Below are 19,823 nucleotides of genomic sequence, written 5' to 3'. Positions count from 1 at the left end.
GCGCGTCTCTTCTCGTCTTCAGAAGGAAGTCTTATGAATATTGGATGAAGTTTGCTAGCAGCTAGAAGCACCACCCCCTTCTCCACGCTTATGTGCTATCTGTGTGTCTGGCATTTTTTCTTCTTATTATTGTGCTGCTCCTCATGTCTGTATATTTCCCTGATGATGAAGAGCGCAGCAATCTCTGCTCGGAGGGGCTTATAGAAAAACCTGTCCGTCAGCGACAGGTTTAGTGTATGGGGTGGATCGGAAGGGAGGTTCCGGTCCTATCCACCAAAACCGATGACGTTTCCACCCCCTCCCCCCACCCTTTCCCTGATGCCCACGATGCCTGTCCGCTAGCTGGTGGACAAGGCAACGAAACGTTGAACTTGAACGAAATCGAGTTTTCTTCCCGCTTTGGAGAATAGCAGCTAGCAACAGCGAACCTGCGGGCTTCCATTGTGGGCTGGAAAAATGTCAACCCCCCCCCCCCACCCCTAAGCAACACTTCTCCTCCCTTGTGCTGAGCCACTTTAGTCGGCTGTTGTTGTGGTCTGTCTAAATTATTATCCTTCTTTTTGTCTACTGCTTCAGCCGACATTTTAGTCGCCCACCCTCTCTCTACTCTTATTAATCCCGTTCTCTTTTTTTTGCGCTATCGTTTCAGGTATGCTTAATACGCGAACCCGCGCTGGCTCTGTGCCTAATTGAGAGAAGCTGAACAGGCGATAGGCTGAGGCTGCTGAGGTGCGAACGAAAGAAAACCCCCGACCTCTGTGGAGGTGGGTTGTTCATCAGGTTTATGTAACGCCAAGTATTCGATTTCGTCTGGTTGATGAGGGAGAAAGGGCGCGGACTTGTAAAGCGATAGCGCTGTAGAACATCAGCTGTGGAGGGCTTCAATGTCCTCGCAGGATACGCTGCAATTTGACACCAACACATCCTTCAAAAAAAGGCTGACAATCGCGTACCCCGCAGAGCGCTGAATTTGGCATGTTATCTCGGTCACCTTAACCTTCAACTGCTCCTTCGAACGGGCGCTCTCGAGTGCTCACGGGGAGAATGACGAAATCCACTCCGTAATGGGCAGATTATTTCCAGCCAAATTTACATCATTCCGAGCCGATGCGGGTGATGTATCTGTCCTCTGTAGGGGTGAGATGAGCGCAACAGCTGGAGTGGCAAGAAGCGATCGTGACTAGCGACGGAGAGGTGTACTACAATCGCCCATTATGGAGCTGTTTGCAATTACGCTTCCAACGGTGGGAGACTCTACCGATACACCATTCCACTTCCACTTTTGCTGATTCTTGGAGGTTCTCCACCGTCCCAGAGACCTTGGGAGACGCGAAAAGTCATCACTCAGGCCTCGATTGTCAAACGGTACAAGAGGCGGAACCCTTTCGGCTGCCAAACTGGGCATTTTGAGGGGGACCAATTTTTGGAGGGAGTTAAGTTCCCCATCTTTTACGCTTGAAGTCACCCGAATTGTGGCCTCTGTCAACCTTTTGGGGTTTTGGGAACTTTTCTGACGGATGGGAACGTTGAGTGGAGCACACACAAAAAAACGACCAAAAGAACGTTTCACGGACGTTTTTGATGCAATACTACCGGGGCTGGTAATTTGCACAAATTGCGCTTCATTGAGCTGCCAATATTTAATTGGTTGCAGTTTTTTTTTGTTGCTTCTGCTGCTGCTGCTGCTGCTGCTGCTGCTCTCTTGCATCGAGCTTTTTCTCGCGGGAGATGAAAATAGCATAGCAATAGGTCGTCACTAATACCGGTGTCGCAGGTTCTACCGATGCTCAACTGCACACGCTTACATCCAAAAGCGTGCTGCAACTTACAACGGCGGAGGTTCACATTAGGAGGTTTGGATGCACCGCGATTGCATCTGAAATTTGTGTGCTCCCGGTTTGGTGAAAATCAAACTAAAGAGGGCCTTGTGCATGTGTGGGTGAACGTGGAACCAACCTCCCCTTTGATCAGGTGTGTTATGCGAGCTGTCGAATACAAACACACCCCGGGGTGTGGAGGGCGTCTAAATGTCTCGCAGCGCGTGTACTTGATTACGGAACAAAAGGTAATCGGCAGTATCTGCTGTGAAAAAGGCAGTTGTGACATTTGCGCTTTAGTACACTTTAGTAAGAAACTAGACACCGTGCTCTGTCTTTATCGCGTCGTTAAGAACCCCCACCCTCTCACTATCCATTCACGGGAAGTTAATTCAATCAATTGTGTAACCTTTGACCACACTGGCTTAAATGAAGCATAGGGTTAGGGAGGGTTCCGTGACGTCCGTTAACTCCCAAGTCCATTCCGTCGTCTTTTGTCGACCTTGCGCTAAATGTCTTTGGGAGAGGGGCTCCGAAAACCCAAAGCCCCCATCTCCCCCCCCCCACATCCGGTCCTGTTACTTCCGTCACTTCCGTTCGATTTCGTGTCCCCTTTAACCTTCCGGCCTGCGTGCCTTCCTGTTTTTTTTTGTTTAATGCTCATTTGTGAGCATTAACCTTCAATTGATATTATGGGGGTTGTTTTTTTTACACGTGCGCACGCTGTGTACCTCTATGCCCTTCCATAGCAACCTCCCTCCCCCCTCCCTTCCTCCCTTCTTTCTTCCACCCATCGCTGACGTCACGATCGTGTTGCAGGGCGAACCGAAATGATGATGTAAAATGATGGTGTGCGGATGGGGAAACGGGAGAAGGGATGGGAAGGCACGCACGAGGCCATGCGAGGTTGCGCGTGGTCATCGTGAGCTTTAATAGAGCGAGAGAGAGAGAGAGAGAGAGAGAAACAGGGAAATCAAGCAGTGGCCTGGAATTGATTGGTAGCTGGCTGCAATTGTCATTCCAAATCCACCCATTGTGGGATGAGGGAGGAGAGAGAGGGTGGTCCCGGGTGGTGGAAACGTTGGGAGAGGAGGTAGAGACGCATTTAGTAATGATTAGATGCACGACGATGTACTTTGAAGGTTCGTAACAGCACCGTTTGGTTACCGTCGTCATGATGGCAGAAGGTTTGCAACGCAGCAGCAGAGCACGTTCGTTTGTGTTGTGAACAGACTCACACGCGATACACTTAGCCCCGTGAACACGTTGTTCGTGTCTCTCTCTCTCTCTCTCTCTCTCTCTCTCTCTCACACATACTCACTCACTCGTTCTCTTCCTCCCTCGATCATCCGCACCACCCCAACGGAACCATATGTGCGGCACGTGGAGCGTATGGATTTCATTAGAATTTAATTTGCCATCACAAAACGGAAACGACGTAGGAGGAAACCCGACGTTGGTGTATGAGAGGGCTGAAAAGGGGGGTAACGAAGGGAGGGGAGGGGGCAGTGCGGCAACATCTGATCGATTGTTAAGGGTGGTATCCGCGCTTTATCCAAACACCCCTTCGAAACACGCAGAAATGGCACGTAAAGGGGGGAGTGCGATTTATCTTGTGAGCGAAACACACACACACCATCAGCATCGCTTTTGTCTGCTGGGATGTTTCAAAGATCGCCCTGCTATTATAACACATGGATGGGACCCCCCCCCCCCCCCCATTCCTCATTGTTGCACACAACCTTCTCGACGTGTGGTGCGCCCTTCGCTGGAGGCGCGCGCGCTATATGGAAGGAAAACGACGTCAATGTGGATCGCGAAGGGCCTATTTTCTGTGCTTCTCAAACCCGCGGAACCCTTGCTGTCTTGCGGGTCGGTTGATTGAGGTTTCTGTTACGCGCTGCTTCGCCATAACTAATATGCGTTTGTCCCGCCCGTCCACCCTAAAGGGCTCGGTGTGCGTCGTGGACACCGTTATAAAGACTTCACTTTCTTTTTTTATTTCCTCTCTCTCTCTTTCTTTTTCCTCCTATTACGCTGACGTTGCGTTTTCATCTACAGAGAGTGAGAGAGAGAGAGAGAGTGCACGCGTGATGTATCGAATGCGATAAAAAGGGGGACACGTCCCTTTCACGGATCGAATCAATCCGTTTGGCCCCGCTGGCGTAAATGAAATAAAAAGGAGCACCACCAAACACAACAGCTGCTTGAGATTGCTAAACCAATACACCACCTCCCAATGGTGGATACTGACATTTCAAGGACTCGCGTGCGCGCGTGCGATCATGATCAAATCTCCGCGATCCTTTGGCCCTTCGTTTTAGCACCAGACCAATGAAAAGGCCTCTCTCTCTCTCTTCACGAAACGGTTGTGAAACAGCTGATTGTGATCGATCGATTGCACATGTGTGTATATGTGTGTGAGTGTGCCTGAAGGGACATATGAAGGGGGGCTCGAATTCAAGCATCCCCGTCAGCTGCGGATCGTGAAAGGGTTTAACTAGATCTAGGGCCATCTAGGCGCTGTGTCGATTGCATCTTACGTCACACGCGCAGTAGTATATCGCACTCGCTCACTCGCGCACGTGTGTGTATGCGAATTTTCCTCCAAGGTCTCACGGGGGTCCGCTAATTACTGGCTGCGTGGCGTTCAAAGGTTCAACTTTAGTCTGCCATTTGGTTTGCGCTTCAATTACGGTTGATCGCTTAATTAATTATGTTGCATTATTTATTTATCAGCTGCGCGCAACGTCACGTTTATACGCCCCCCGGTCGGGTGCTGAAGGTAGAAACGTCAAACCGTTCGCATTTTGGGACGTTCTTTTATGACGCTTTCTAACGCAGCTTATGTGATGAGGGTGTTATAAAGCTTCTGGAGCACACATTTTGTTTAACGCCCTTGCACGACTGCCGAGAACACCAGCACATAACGCACCCGAAGTTTCGTTGCGCCGGAATCTCATTAGTTGGTCGAAAAATTAACATGACTATTAAGGTCGGCAGCCCTCCCCGTTTGGGTCTGTTGAAAAAGAATCTCCACCGTCCTTCGAGCTCCCCTCGTTCATTCGTTTGCTCGTCGCGTTCATGGTTTGAGGGGGCTATCTCTGTTCTGTTTTTGGAGCTGGTCAAGAGCCTCGGGCTGTGTGTTCCCTCCTATATCAGCCCAGACCCTGTGGCCTTTTCGAGCGCAACCCCGACCAAACGGCGGGTGGTTTTGTCGTGTTCTCTTTGGCTTGCAAACGGTTGTTCAAAGCCGCACAATTCGAGGTGAAGGAACAAACAGATAGGGTCCATTTGGGGGGGGGCAGGTGGAACGTTGTTCAAACTCGCAACAAGTATCATGTCCTCACGCCTTTAACCCGACTCACCCCTACTGCGCCTGTGTCAGAGCTCGATCACCAACCGGTGGTGGTGTAACACATAAATCTCTGGTTTTCCGTCGGCTTCATCGCTTGATGGTTGGCTTGGTGAGCGCTAATTTTGCTGCCATAATTGTCCTTGTTATAAGCCGCCCAGCAGCGAGGTGGTGGGGAAAAATAACGCCTAACGTCTGGCAGCGTTCTGCGCTCTTTTTTTCGGTTTCATTTTCCCACCCAAAGTGGCGGTTGCAGGTGAAGTGTGTCGTTTCGTTTCATCCCCTCTATTTTCACGTTGGGGTTGCAGAAGGGGGCGCGTTATACATCGATTGGCTGTCGCCGTATCGCGGCATTTGTCTATCAGAGAACTCTATCGGACGTACGAACGCCCGAGTGTGCTTGAAAGAGGAGTGGAAAAGTGAACAAAAAAATCCCTCCAACCGAATTTCGACCGATAACGGACGTCTGCGGGACATAATTCGTTGACCTTGCGCTTGCGGTTACATGTTGCCCAACTGGGCGATAAAGTATGAGCCTCTGCGGCTATCTGCTGAAGGTTCGCAGGGGGTTGAAGGTTTTCTTTTTCCCGTTTCTCGCTTCTTGTCGCGCACCCCTCCCTGACCACGACGGACGGAACGAGCGTGGGTTATTTTGTGATTTTAAACATTTTTTTCTATTTTTCGTTTTGTTTCGATTTTAATAATGTTCTAACACACGCGTACGCGTCGCTTACGCAATGCTCCTTAAAAAGGCTGCTCTGCGATCAAAACAAACTCTGCGCGATCGTCCACCTCCTCCTCCTCCTCCTCCTCCTCTCGCGCCTTTATGGTGGTTCCTACGGTGGCAGAGAATATTCTTCCTCGTGGTGTGACGCAAAAATAGAACTGTGTCATGTACCGCTCGTCTTCTCAACCAATGCAGGGGAGGAGGGTGGTTTTTCTAATTTTGCTCAACCAAAGTTTTCCCTCCCACCCGTCTCTTCAAGGCGGACCTCCGCCCCACCCACTTCGCATCATAAACCGTGTTCAACAGCAGCGTGATCGATACGCGAATGAACATGTGCTTTGCGCGAGTAATTCGTGCGTAAATCCTCACGCAAGGCATCCTTTCTTCGATTGCCCAAACGACGGGAACGGTTTACAACACACGATCATCTCACCTTCATCTAATTTCTAGGGCTCGCTAAATGAGCTCACGGACGGTTGATTGGAAAATGGAATGTTACAAGCCTGAAAAGGACTTAAAAGAGACGTTTTGACGCGTGTTTGGCACGATGGCGAATGGTTGGAGAATGGCTGGGCTGGCCAACACCACCGGTTAACCTTTTCGTGTAAGCAAATACATTAAATACTCACCAAACCTGAGGACTGTCGATCAGAGACCGGGCGTTCTCTTCCGCCCGCTAAATGACCCGTTCAACAGCTGGTGGGGCTGCTGCTTGCTGGCTGCCCTTTCGGTTTGAATTCCGGCCCGAAAATGGTGGTCATTTTGCGCGCACACACACACACATACCGCTATGCCCGGGAAAGGGAAGGTTAAAGCCATCAAAAATTCGAGGCCACCCGAGGGAGCGGGGTTTTCCATTTTTCTCTCCTTCGGTTGAATTTCGAAAACCTCGGAAAAGGAGGAGGAGGAGGAGGTTTTAGATGTCTCATTCGCGATGAAGACCTTCACCGGGGGTTGAATTTGTGTGTGTGTGTCTGTTTCAGCACCCCGTGCAGAGGAAGGCCTATTTTGCCACCTTTTTTTTCGTCCCATCCACCATCCCCTTGTCACGAGGCTTCTTCACCTTTCTAATGGCCGCATTGAGCGGTGTGAGGATTTTTCAACCCCCCCCCCCCCCCACCCTCCCCACCTTCCGTTGGTTTGGTAACAGATTTGTTTCATTTTTTATTTCTTTTTTTTTGTGTGCGCAACATTCAATGGTGCTAAATTGAAATCATCAACACCACTTGTGGAAAATAATAATGAACGTCTTGAAATGACGGGCAATCAGGGGGCGGCGGGCTGGGGACAGGTACCTATCCCAAGGGGGTGGTGATGTGCCTGTTTTTTTTTGTCTTCCCTGAGCTCATTCGCCTTACACAAAAAGGAGGGGAGGAGGTGCCCTTTCACAATCAGCATCAGTTAGCCCAATTGATTATCGCCACCATCATCTTCTTCGCATAATTAACTTTCACTGGCTTGTCCACCCCGGCGAAGGGGAGTGTGAGTGTATTAGAAACCCCACAAGTGTGTGCGCGAGGAGGCGCAGGAGTCGTTTGGCTGTGATTCGTCGCCACGTGTTGCTTGGATTCGCGGTTTGCGCGTACCTTTCTGGACTGGTTGAGGAGTTTAAAGTCAGAGAAGCTTTATGAGAAAAAAAGCCGTCCATCACCACCACCGCAGATCGGACAAAAGCAGAGTGAAAGAGAACCAACCTGTGTGCGTGCGTGTGTGTGTGTGTTTGTCAGGATGGGAAGCGAAACCGGTCCGAGGGAAAATCGCTTGGCTATCCTGCCCATTTCCAAACCCACCCAACGTCAGAGAGGTGTTTAAGTCGTTTGCGTTGGCACTATTCCCTTATGTGCGATGGGGGTAGGAGCACTATTTTCGAACCAACCGAGGAGGGATGGGTGTCTCTTTTTAGTGGCACGTGTCATTAAAAATAGTATCGCGTTTCTGCTTCTCAGACAGTTGCGCGCGTACACGCGCACGCTGCTCCACCTTCGTGAGGCAATTGCTAATTGAGCCGTTATACCTAGGGTCCACTGGATCTGGAGAGCCACCATTAGGGGTATCCGTATTTTAATACACCACAAGCTGTGACTAGCTCATTTGCTTTGTTAGCTGGTTGCAGAAGGTTAGTGGTTGCTGGTTTAGTACACCTGACTGCCGTGTGTTTGAATTCTTTTACGCTTAGTTGGTTGGTTTTACGGTTTGGGGTCTCTTTTCCGAAACACATGTGATGTTGTCATCTGACAGTTTAGCTCTTTGAAGTAGTTTGTTCTATCTGTTCTATCTTTGATAGCACATGTGAAACATAAACTCCAACATCATGCTTAAAACAGCTCGCTTTGGTTGTAAAAACTTTCTCTAACAATGTCCATGGGTTGTGTCCCTTCCACGTGATGCCCTCATGAACCTGCGGTAGTTTTTCTAGCTATCAGCTAATGCTATCTAAAGGACAACGAACAGAAGAAGGATGCCCTAGAGCGGTCCGTTTCGCGCAATTGTCTCGCACGTTCGAGCACGCCACCGGGAGCTGATCAGCTTCGTTTTTTCCAGCGCAATAAAAAAAAACGCGGCCACACGCCGGGGGATGATCGTTCACATTATCGCACAATCGACAGCAGCAGAAGAGAACCACAGAGGAGATCGAGAGAAGATCGTACCGGGGGGTGACTTTTCACCACAAAGTTGACGTGCGCGCGTGGTTGTTGAATTAAACCTTGCTGATGTTATTTATACACAAACTCTCCCCGTCTGTCTAACATAATACGAATCCGTACAACGCGCAATCGCACTTTTACGTGGCTGACTGAGCTGATTTTCTCTCTCTCTCTCTCTATCACTCGCATCCCTGGGTGATTTACCTTTGCCCTCTCTCTCTCTCCCTCCCTTTTTGGTTGGAGCAAAAGAACGTTACGGTGATTGAAACATGTCGATAGGTTCAATCTCTCGTGAAAGTGCGCCTTGGCGTGGCGGTTGCGCGAATACATTTTTGCTCCTGCTTCTTCCAATCGTATAGATTAAAACCAGCTTTTTCCAGTCTCATTGAGATTGCTGGCAACTTTGCGCGTATCTGCAGGCTGCGTTCATTCGCTTTTACGCGCCACAGTGTGTCCTGCGTGTACGCTACTGCGGCTTGAGGTTTTTCCTTTTTTTTCACATGATCCATCCAACCACTTAAGGACGACCACCACCGAAAAGGTTATCGCGCTATAACCACAATAAAGAACCACGATAAGAAGGCGCGTGGTGGGGTGTGCACGGAACGCGGATCTAGCGGCCTTTTCTCACTGTAGCTCCGCGTTACGGTTTCGTGGATTCGTAATCTGTGGGCTTTTATGAGTGCAAGAATTTCTCGAGGTCGATCGGCGCTCGGGAACGTCGTCGTTTGTTTCTCGGTGGTTCTGATTACCGTTTGTGAACTGCGAACTAGTAACAAAGCTGAGCCTCGGTGCACTTTCACTCAGAGACACGTGGACTTTGGGTTCATCAGGCAAGAAAGCAGTACCTTCTCAAGGACACGTGGCGCAATCCCCTTTTGGTAAGGAGTGGGTTGCCTTCGAGTAGGTCGATTGCCGGAGCGATGGATGATGTTGTTGGCCTTCTCTTACTCTCTCTCTCTCTCTGCGTCATTTCAACCAAACCCCATGAGATTTGTGTCCACGTGTTCAACCTCCAGAAGTCACCCAGTACCTACCGAGTGTGTGTCTCCAAGCCCTCGTCGTCGTTGTCGTCGTCGTTGACAGCTGATTTGAGTTAAATGAACTGTAAATTACGCCCAGTACAACGGACGACTCGTGTAGGTACATTGCAGGAGATCTGTCTGTGCGTCAGAACGTCCCGAATGGGGGTTTCCTTGCTCTGACAGCTTGCGCGCGTGGGTTTCGAGCTATCTTTGCTTTTATTTATATCGGCGTTTACGACGTCAACGAAAATCACTGGACCTGTAGACCTGAAGACTCTGTGGAGACAGGTTTTACGTTGTTCGTTGTCTCGCCAAAGTGCTCCAGTTCTTTGTCACGTCGTTGTGATCAGTCAGCGGGGGAAGTATGCGGGTCATAATTCCGGTAGTTAGACCAATTAGCATGATAAATGTGGACGAAGCAGCTAAATTCTAATGAACAACGGACTTTAATAGAAATAGAAAAGCAGAAGTGTTAGATAACTGATGTACTTTTCACAAGACAAAGTCAAATTTTGCCTGAAAAGGGCTCTTTATTGTCTAAATTGTTTAGTGAATGTACAAAATGTACCACTTCCGTAAGTCTTCCAGATGTCTTCATCAAATTACGTAAGCTTGCATCTGGAACATAACCCCCCCAGAAATGCTGCCCTCGCTTACCATAACGTACGACGTATCTCCCCATCATCCCCTGGATCTCTGGTAGATGTAAGATCGCGCTGAAAAGTAAATTCCGTCTGCAAAGTGTCCAATTACTAGGTCACAACATCGCGTGGTGCGCCTTTCGATTTTACAGACGACGACGACGGCGACGAGTTTCTCGTCCCTCTCTCCCTTTTACGCAGGGGGGGGGGGGGGGGGGAAACTGATGCAGGATCTCCTCGCTTCTCTTCTGACCCGCAGCACACCCTGGGGGCGCAGAGAATTAGGTTGCACGAAGTGGCAGTTAAAACAAAAAAAAAGCGAACATCAGGAAACATAACCATGGTGTGTGGGAAGATTGTGCCGATGGGGCGCTGTTGCTAACGCTGTCCCGTTGTCACCGTTTCCAATCGCTTAAGCCCCCCCTCCCCCCGTCCCCGTCCCCTAAATTTTTGGGTGGAAAACCTAGGTGGGGGGAAACGCTCGCAACAACCCCTAAATGGAGAAGGGGGTGTGCGTTGTTGCGCAGCACTCAAGCGTGATGGAAAAATCAGCTCATGATTTCTAGACATTATTCAAGGCATCTTTAAGGTGTCCCTCCGCTCCCCTCCCTTCTCGTCATGCTCGCTGTGTGTGTGTGTGTGTGCGCGTCATTCGAATTGAATCCAATCGAGTTGGTCCCTCCTTTTCGTAATCAGTCATAGCTCCTCTGATTCACCTCTACGACCTGCCGTCGTCATCAATGGCGGATGATTAACTAACAGATATATTGGCATTCGAATCACAGCGTTTTAAGACCTCAAAAGTGTCTCCTTCTCCATGCTTTCGGTGTTATGCTAAACGGCTGATCATGATCATGAAGAAGATGGTGATGATGATGATGATGATGACAGCTCGAACGCGACGAAATCACGTGTCTTTACACCGCGCCTGAAGGGCGAAACCATCCACCCCCTTCCCTGTCGCTCACGGAACAAAGAAAATAAAACAAATCGCGTGGTATATAGGAAATCAACTGTTATCCACGACGGGGAGAGCTGAAATCAACCCTCTCCAATAGCGTCATGGAGAAGGCGGCCCCGTACATAAGGAGGCTCTTCTCTTGCGTCTCGAATGACCTCACCCGTGAGGAGGGGAGGATTTGGGTTCCAGTTTTCCTTGAGCTCTGACGCGCGTCGTCATCATGGGGGTAGAGAGCGAGAAAGAGAGAGAGAGAGAGCGTGCTATGCTCCCTTAGCATCGAGGGTATTTCGTAAGACGGATCCAATTCTCTCTCTCCTACCCTCGAAACTCGCTCTCTGTTGGATCGTTTGCAACATACTTTTTTTTCGCTCTTCTTTTGCTCTCTCCCTACCGCACTCGGTCGGTTTTCCATCACCCCAAAAACCACCCGCTAACATATAACGGTAGGTTTGGAGCTTTTGTTCAAGCTCACCCTTTGCACGAACACAGGCGCAGCAAAACATATGATTTGAAGGTGTACATAATCGCCATTCGCTCTTGGGCCACCGAGAAGGGGGTGAGGGGTTGGTAGGAAAACCGAGAGTGTGTCGATGGGTGGGGTTGGGTGGGGAAGGGGCTTGTGAGAGCGAGAGAGGGAGAGGGTGGACTTCATGGTTATTGGAGTGGATCGTGTTCTAGCCGTGGCGTTTGTTCTAGCTGTTTTGGGGTGGTGGTGAGCATAGTTTTTTTTTATTTTCGAAACATTAGCTACATAGCTTGAGTTGGGCAGCAAATTTAAACAATCATCATGAGGAAATGATTTTAAATTTGGACAGGTTTGGGTGTTCGGTGGAAAATACCTGCAAAAGTTTGCGTGGAAAATACACACCGTATAGAGGTCGCATCAATTATTTAAACGTTCCACCAACGCTAAATAAAGGATTAGAGAGCAGCAAAAACGTTATGCACGGGTAAAACCAAAGTTTACATCATTAGCTTGATTGTGGATCCCAAACGAAGCGAGAGAGAAAGAGAGAGAGAACGAACACGAATAGAGCCCTTCAAGGGGGGTCCCTTGTTTATGGTTTTCCGATTTTCCGGTGGCAGATCTCGGTGGCTCAAAAGAAAGTGTTCGTTCTCGCCCTCTTCTTCTGAAGGAAACTATTTTTATGTTGCGTTTGGGATTCTAGAGCGTCCGAAGTTGGGCGGCGGCGGCGGCGCGATTCGTGACCTAGTTTTCACTGGCCCGTTTTCTACACACTACAGCAAACGATCTGCTCACTAGCTCTCTCTCTCTATCGCTCTCTCACTCTCTCACAGGTGGGTGAGTTGGGCGTGGGACCCTTAGAATGGTACCACCCTCAAGAACCTTCTGCGCGCCCCACGGGGAGTTGCATTAGAAAGAAGGGAATGAAAGAGCGCGAGAGAAAGAGCGGATGTTGGTAAGACAAAGACACAACGCACCAAATGGGGTGCCGCCTCGAAGCAACACCGTTTCGTTGGCCATCCCCTTCCACCAAGGATCCACTCTCCCATGTTGCTTTTATGTTGCTTTTTACGACATAATCAAGAGCGTCGAGAGATAAAAAGGGAGTCGCACTTTGGTCAAGAGAGAGAGAGAGAGAAAGGGAGAGTGTATGTGGTGACGGGGTGGTGGGAGCATAGGAAGGTGAAACTCGCATTTTCCGACCCACCACACACACACACACACACTCCGCCCAATGGGTGGATTTCCTTTTTGCCACCGAGGTGAGAGTCGCCACAAGCAGCGCGTGTGTGTAGCTCATAACGGGTCATGTTTTATTGTTTGGCTCGTCTCGTCTCTGCTGTGGCGGCTTCAAATCCCTTTCACTCTCGACGGTGATGGTGGACCATTGGCATGGTTCTTTTTTCCAACCCCCAATCCCCACTGCCTTTGGTCTATGGGAAATCCAACCGACGAGAGAGTGGCACTGTTTTTTTTTTTCGTGCTGTCGTTACATCTCGTTGCCGGAAGCGCGCGATGGCTTCATCTACTGACGGAGGGTTGACGGAGTCATTAAGCAATGAATCTCCGTCCGGTGTTAATCGGGCTGAAGTAGGCGGTTTTCTGCACGTGTCGAAAGATGTAAGGACGCGCAAGTCAGCGAGAGTGAATGTCTTTTTTTTTATAAATTTGGCAACATTTGACGATTTTGTGTGCTGAGTTGTTTTGGGATTGCAACATTCCCATAAAATGTTTAATCTATTTCGGTTAGCACACGTGAATTAAACCGTGGGATTTTGCTGGTTTTATTTGGATTTATTTTTAAAAAAGAAGCTAAAGACGTGTTACTTTTATGTACTTATGTGTAAGGCGTCAATTGAGATAAATTAACGCTCCTCACCCTCGGGGCATATTTGCGGGAATTCGCTGCCCAGCTTTTCGGCTCCCCAACGAGTGACATTTAAATACGTCTTCCTTCTTTTTTCTCATATTTTAAACACCCATGGATGGATCGTTGCCAACAACGTTCGCTTCCTTTCGGCTATTGCGATCCGTGCAAGGGTTGACCACCAATTTCAGCTGGCGTACTTGGCACAAAAACGGGCCACCCCCCGGTGTCCGTTCACGGTCATTTCGAATGTTACGGCCACGGGTTGTGGTGTGTTTCTGTCAGGAAAGGATAGACGGCGCATGCACACGTGGAATTCACCCCCACCATCTCTCACCCCCAAAAAAAAACTCCTCCATCACGCTCGCACACACTTTATCACCTTACCAATTTTTAATCGAATGAAACCAGCGAAAACAAAATCGCGAAATTGACCTCAAAAAACTCCACGGCGCGGGTTTGCACGAGAAGAAATCGTCTTTCGACGGCATCGAAGGGTGACTTTTTTTTCTCGTGTGTTAAACATGCACACACGAGAGGCGGGTTGCATAATTTATGTGCCACCCAGCCACCCCAAATCACCTGCAGCACTACCTTCCCCCTCGTTGGGTGGGTGTGGCCACTTTGGGGTGGTTTGTTACTATGGGTCTTGATTGGGATTGAGGAGTTTTTTTTTTATTTCTGCCATTATTTGGCACGCCGGTTTCACTTCGAAGGCCACCGTAAACTAGTTAGACAACAATTACTCTTGCTTGCAGCGCTGCAGACCTCCACAGTGCACGTGCTTGTTCGTGCACTCTGTTCAGTCTCTCTCTCTCTCTCTCTTTCTCGTCCACCAGGGAAATGTCGTTAGAAATATTGAGCTTATGAACAAAATACATGACCGCCCTGACATGGCAAAGATATCGCACAAAATGCGCTATTACTCGATTGCTAATTACAGATATAATCTAATTCAGAGACTCTTGTTTCCGGACCTTAAAAGACACGATACAACGAGGTCACAGAAATATTATTGAACCTAACACTTCATGCCTCGGGGAGAGGTACAATTTTTGAAGCTATTTAGGCTAGTTTGAATAACTTGAACTTTAGTACATGTACTGATGTACTAAAACTGAGTGTTAAATTCCATACAAAAATTACAAATTTTTAAATGATTCGTACACACACTGGATGTGGTATTTGAAGCAAGGAAAGATCCACCTAGACGAGGTTAAGCTGCACAAAAAAACCACCGGCCGAAGGTGAAAGTTTCCCCCCCAAAAAAAGTTATCTAACACGCCATTCCCTGTTTCCATTTCCCCATTTCGCAGATGCACAGCGGTAGCTCTATATCGCCCAAACACCCCGCCATTCCGGTCTCGATCGGCATCGCCTCACTGGTGCTGGAGGGCCGATCATCCGCCCTCGATGACAACTCCATCCACAGCCCGGGCACCGGTTGCACCTCGACAATCGCATCCACCGGAACCGGCAACGGGAACAGCGGCAGTGGTGGTGGTGGAGCAGGATCCTCAAACGGTTCCGGTGCCGCCGCACCCGGGGACGACGACGAAGATGGTGGGTTTTGTGGGCGAAAGCGCAACGTTCCCGGCGACGGAGCAACCGGTGGCGCATGTTCCCTCCAGGAATGCAGCCTGCTGGCCATCAACGAGTCACACAAATCGCTAGCAATGGCGGCCACTTGTTGCCACGCCACGCCAGACGAGGCGCAACGCATCAACCTGAAGCTGCAACAGATCCGTTCGTCCTGTCCCGGCACGAGCAAGGACGTGCTGTCACAGCTGGTGACGGTGTCCGGTGAACCGAGCCGCTTGTCCGGTGGTGGTGGGCTCGTCCTGGACCGTTACGAGCAGGCGACACCGTCCACATCCTGGTTGTCGCACGAACTAGGATCCAGCGGGTCAGGACCGACCGGTGGGGTCGTCATGTACAGTGGATTCGAGAAAATGAACGTCCTCGGAACGGTGTCTCCGATCAAGAACCATCATCCGGTTGGAGCGGGCTTCATTCACTTTTCATCACCACCTCCAGCGGCACCGGTTTTGGTGACGTCCCCGAGCCAGCAGCAAATCCGGAAAGTGCCGGCGCAGACCGCAGGTGGCCCTTCGTTGAAGCAGCATCATCCGCGAACGCGCGAAGGACCTCACTGCGAGCAGTTTTTGAAGAAGATCGGTCTCACGAAACCGGATGCCACCGATGGACCGGAGCATTGCTGTAGCTACCGCAATCAATACGTAAGTTTCCTATGGGTTTTTGGACATGGCATGGTTGCTAATTGTGTATTTTTTTTTATCTCATGTCCTTTTATTTTAGTGCCTGCGCTGGCAAGTGTACTTCAAGCAGCTCTCGTCCATCCTGACGAACGGAGAGGCGGTCTGTATTGAGGTTTATTTGGGTCCGGAAAATCACACCATCCTGCTGGAGCAATGGATTCTGAAGCTCGTGATGACGTAAGTGACTCTTTACTCCTTGGGAATTCATTCCCGGCCATAACTGGAGCTGAAATTAAATTGCATTTTTTCCTCGCCGCAGGAAATCACCCACCACGATGACGATCCAATCGCTGTGTGCCGCCATCCGGAGCCAACTGTACTTCTCACAGATCTCCGCCTGGACGGATCTGATCAAGAACTCGCTCGAACCGGAACTGTTCTCTCATCCGCGCATCCGCAAGGTAGCTCCCGTCGTCGGGTCACGCCCGTTTCTGCCCCAAGCGAAGCTCGACATCCTGTTTCGCATCCGGACGTACGACACAACGGCGTGCTTCAACGAGAAACCGATCGTGCACAACTTCCCGGACGCGAGTGTGGCGGACAATTTCGTGCTGCAGGTTTGCCTGAAGAGCTTGCCCCGGTTGGACCGCATACCGGGTATCGATGCGGCGCTGGATGCGGCCAAAATGACCGCAAGCCTGCGTCAGCAGCAGCACGTCGATCGTATACCGTTGCCGTGTCACGAGAAGGGCAAACATCGGTGCGCTTTTCTCGTGGAGCTCGACGAGGAAGAGGAGGATGATGATTCGGCGACGATGGTGGACGGGCATGGGGAAGGCGATGCGGATGGTGACGGAGCGGATGGGTGCGTTGGTGACGATGGGTTGCTGCTAACGTCGGCTGCCATTAGCCATCGGGAGAAGCAACTGCTTAAGTACCGGAAGCGCATGTTGAAGCGTGAGAAGAAGAAGAAAGCAAGCAGCGGGACGGTGGAAGTGAACAGCAATGGCAGCAGTGCTGGAGGATCTAGTATCAGCAGCAGCAGCGGAAGTAGCAGCAATAGCATGACCTACCGAAATGGTTCCTCCAAGGATGCGTCGTCGTCTCATTTCGTGCCCAAAAGCTATGCCGGAAGTGGGATGAGTGCTGGCAAGAAGTTTGCATCCCCGGGAGGAGGAACCTTCGGATGTGCCAACGGTGGTGGGATGAGTTCGGCGGGCAGCTGCTCGAACGGTGCCTGCGGAAGTACGCTAACGTCGTCAATCAATTCGATCCAGCCACCACTGTACTCGTCGAACGACCACCAGCAGGCGATGATGATCTGTGATGATCGTTTCCACGCGATCGCTAACAATTCAAAGTCCACCCAGACCGTGTCGGGTCCGGCCGGAAGTGGAACACCGTATGTCGCTTCCGTTGCCACCCAAACCGATGCCATCGCGCCGGCCGTAACCAACGTTTGCAACGATTGCAATAATCGTGCCTCCTCGTGGGTGACGAATACGTTCTCTTCCCCACCGGTAGCGCAAATCTGCCATAGCAGGGAGGTTAGCCACACCGGCGGAAGTGGCCACAGCAGCAACAGTAGCAGCACAAACCGTGATAGACATATGCAATATTTTAACGAATATTATAGAACTTACGATATTATCAATGAAAACTGTGATAAACGGCAAGCGACGCCACCACCGGTGGATGGCCAGTGGGCATGTAGTGGTGTTCCGATGGAGGAGGGTTTCTCCTCTGGTGGCCAGAAACCACCACGTTCGAGTGTCCCCGAGCCAGTCGCGGTCACCGATCGGCGGGCGTGTTTCATTGTCGGCGGAGATGGATACGAGGGCGATGAGGACGACGATAGCGAAGGATCGAAGGGTCCCGCGCAACCCCAGGACGGTGATCGGTTGCTGCAAGCCATCCAAAGAACTGCCACCGCGAGTGAGGAGCGTAATGGCCAGCCGAAAAACGGTTACGGCCAACCGGTGGCGTTGAACAACAACAATTACGTGACCACGAACAACAACATTGTGGCAAATAATGGCATCGCGAAGGAAGGATCCCCGGTTGGCGGTCGGAACCTTGGCCAACCGGAAGCGAATGGTGGTGGTCTCAACCACGGTCAGGCAGCGGAAAAGTGCGAAACAAGCGAATGTGATACTTTCAGCAAGGAGAAGAAACTAGATTTAGGTGACTGTCGACTGTGCAAGCGACAAAAAACGAAGCATAATTTTAAACTCAACCTCAACACGCTGCTATCGGGTGGTGGGGATGATGGAACGGTAACGGCCAAACCCGACCAACCACTGGCACCACCACCACCGTCCGTGGCCGCCCGGAAGGAGGCGGCGAAGAAAACGATCATCTCCGCAACCGTGCTCGATTGCGGGTTAACACCACCCGGGTGTCGTCGGACACTGTCCGAGAGTTTAGTTGGCCATCTCACCATCCCAGGAACGGCGTCGTCAAGTGCGAACGGATCCGGAAGTGGCGCTTCCGGTTGTGGTAGTAATGGATCCGATACTGGCCACTCAGGTGCGCGTTTGGACGATGGATACGGGCTTCTGTATCCAATCGGTGGTGACCTCAGCCCAGGAGATAGCCCGATGTTGAGCAGCTCGACCGGTGCCGTTGGTAATGGGGGTGTTTTCACGTTCGAGCAGATGAAATCCTACCGACGGGCGTTTTCGGAGGACGTGATTGACACGATAACAACCCTGGGAGGTCGATCGATGGCCAATGGTGGACGATCCCACGCACCCGATGAAGACAGCACGGAGGACGATGGAAGTAGCGGTGATAATGAGCAGGACACCGAACCCCCGCAAGAGTGCGTCCCAAGGAAGGCGGGTTGTGGCGTTTGTTCTGGTCACCGGAATGGAACCGGAACCACGATGGGTGTGTCAGCGAACGGATATCGGAGCTCGTCGCTTCGTCAACCACACACTTCGACACCGTCCTCCGGAAATGGGAGCAATGGCACCGGAAGCAGCTGTAAGGAACCACTCTACATCAGTTGCTCGGAAACGGATTGTTCCGTCAGTACGGCAAGCAGCGTTTCCCCGCACAAGAAGCAAATCCTCAGTTGTGCGGCCATCGGTGGTGGTGCGGGAGATCAGTGTGGATCTATGGGTGGCATATCCGATCGGCGACCCTCGGGACGTTCGGAAGATCGCACAGGTTGCAGCGTAAAGAAGCAGCTCACTCAATACAAATCCTCACCGAAGATTAACCTCAACTACGTGTTCTGTTTGTCGCCGTTGGCACGCGACGATTCCGGATTCACTAGCGGCAGCAGTCCGGCCACCTCGAGCAGCTTCCCGGCCACATCACCGATTACGATTGACGGAAGTGGCGGTGGCGTGTTCGGTGGAAGCGCTAAAACCACTCGCAATGGGACCACGGGTACGTGCAGTACCGGTTTGTTCCGGTACGATTTCGAAGAGCTACCCGTCAGTCCCATTTCCGGGACAATCAAATCCCGTTCAGCACCAGCGTATCCGTTCTCGCCACCCCCGAACGGTGGCGCGTTGTCTCCACGTTTTCTGCGGAACGCCCAACGTCAGTTTCCCCGCACGCGTTATCCTTCGGAACGATCGTCTGTTTCCGAGCGGTCCTCGATCGGTTCCGACGAGCAGCTGTCGGATGATGATCTGTCACCGTATCTGATGCACTCACCGCATGGTTCCACCGGACCGTGTTATAGTCCGATCTCTTCCGGGTTCCACCAGGATGGAACACCAATGACGATGCCGCTCAAAATGGGACGCTTTCCGGCACGATTTGGCAACACCACCGGGTCGTCCTGCTTGCTACCCACGGCCCAGATGCTGAGCAAGGTGCTGAACCGCAACCTGTTTAAATTCGGGCGCGCCCCGTTACTCGGAACGCTTGAGGAATCGTTATTGCAGCGCCGGCTCGCTCCGAAGTTTCAGGTCGCAGACTTTAAGGTACTGCTTGGTGCATCCGGTAGCTTCTGTCCGACACAGCTCACCATACCGGTGGCTTCTTACTTCTACGAGCTCCCGGGACAGCATCTCACCACACCGTACGTGGTAAGTAACAGCCATCAAAAGAGGACTTCTTGTTCCTTCTCCAGGGCTGCT

At 50.9% G+C, this 19,823-nt stretch overlaps 1 protein-coding gene across 1 annotated transcript in view; it reads left to right on the top strand.

The window, feature by feature from the left end:
* LOC128725843 (uncharacterized) overlaps positions 1–19,823 on the top strand; it is a 33,456-nt gene that overhangs the window by 13,063 nt on the left and 570 nt on the right. The window contains exons 2-4 of the mRNA XM_053819613.1: positions 14,821–15,744; positions 15,824–15,960; positions 16,043–19,772. Of these exons, the coding sequence (XP_053675588.1) occupies positions 14,821–15,744; positions 15,824–15,960; positions 16,043–19,772 (4,791 nt within the window). The remainder of the gene's footprint in view (positions 1–14,820; positions 15,745–15,823; positions 15,961–16,042; positions 19,773–19,823) is intronic.

Source organism: Anopheles nili, chromosome 3 (genome assembly GCF_943737925.1).
Source record: "Anopheles nili chromosome 3, idAnoNiliSN_F5_01, whole genome shotgun sequence".
Classification (NCBI taxonomy): domain Eukaryota; kingdom Metazoa; phylum Arthropoda; class Insecta; order Diptera; family Culicidae; genus Anopheles; species Anopheles nili.
The sequence above is the reverse complement of the archived record's forward strand: the minus strand, read 5'-3'. Positions and strand labels throughout refer to the sequence as shown.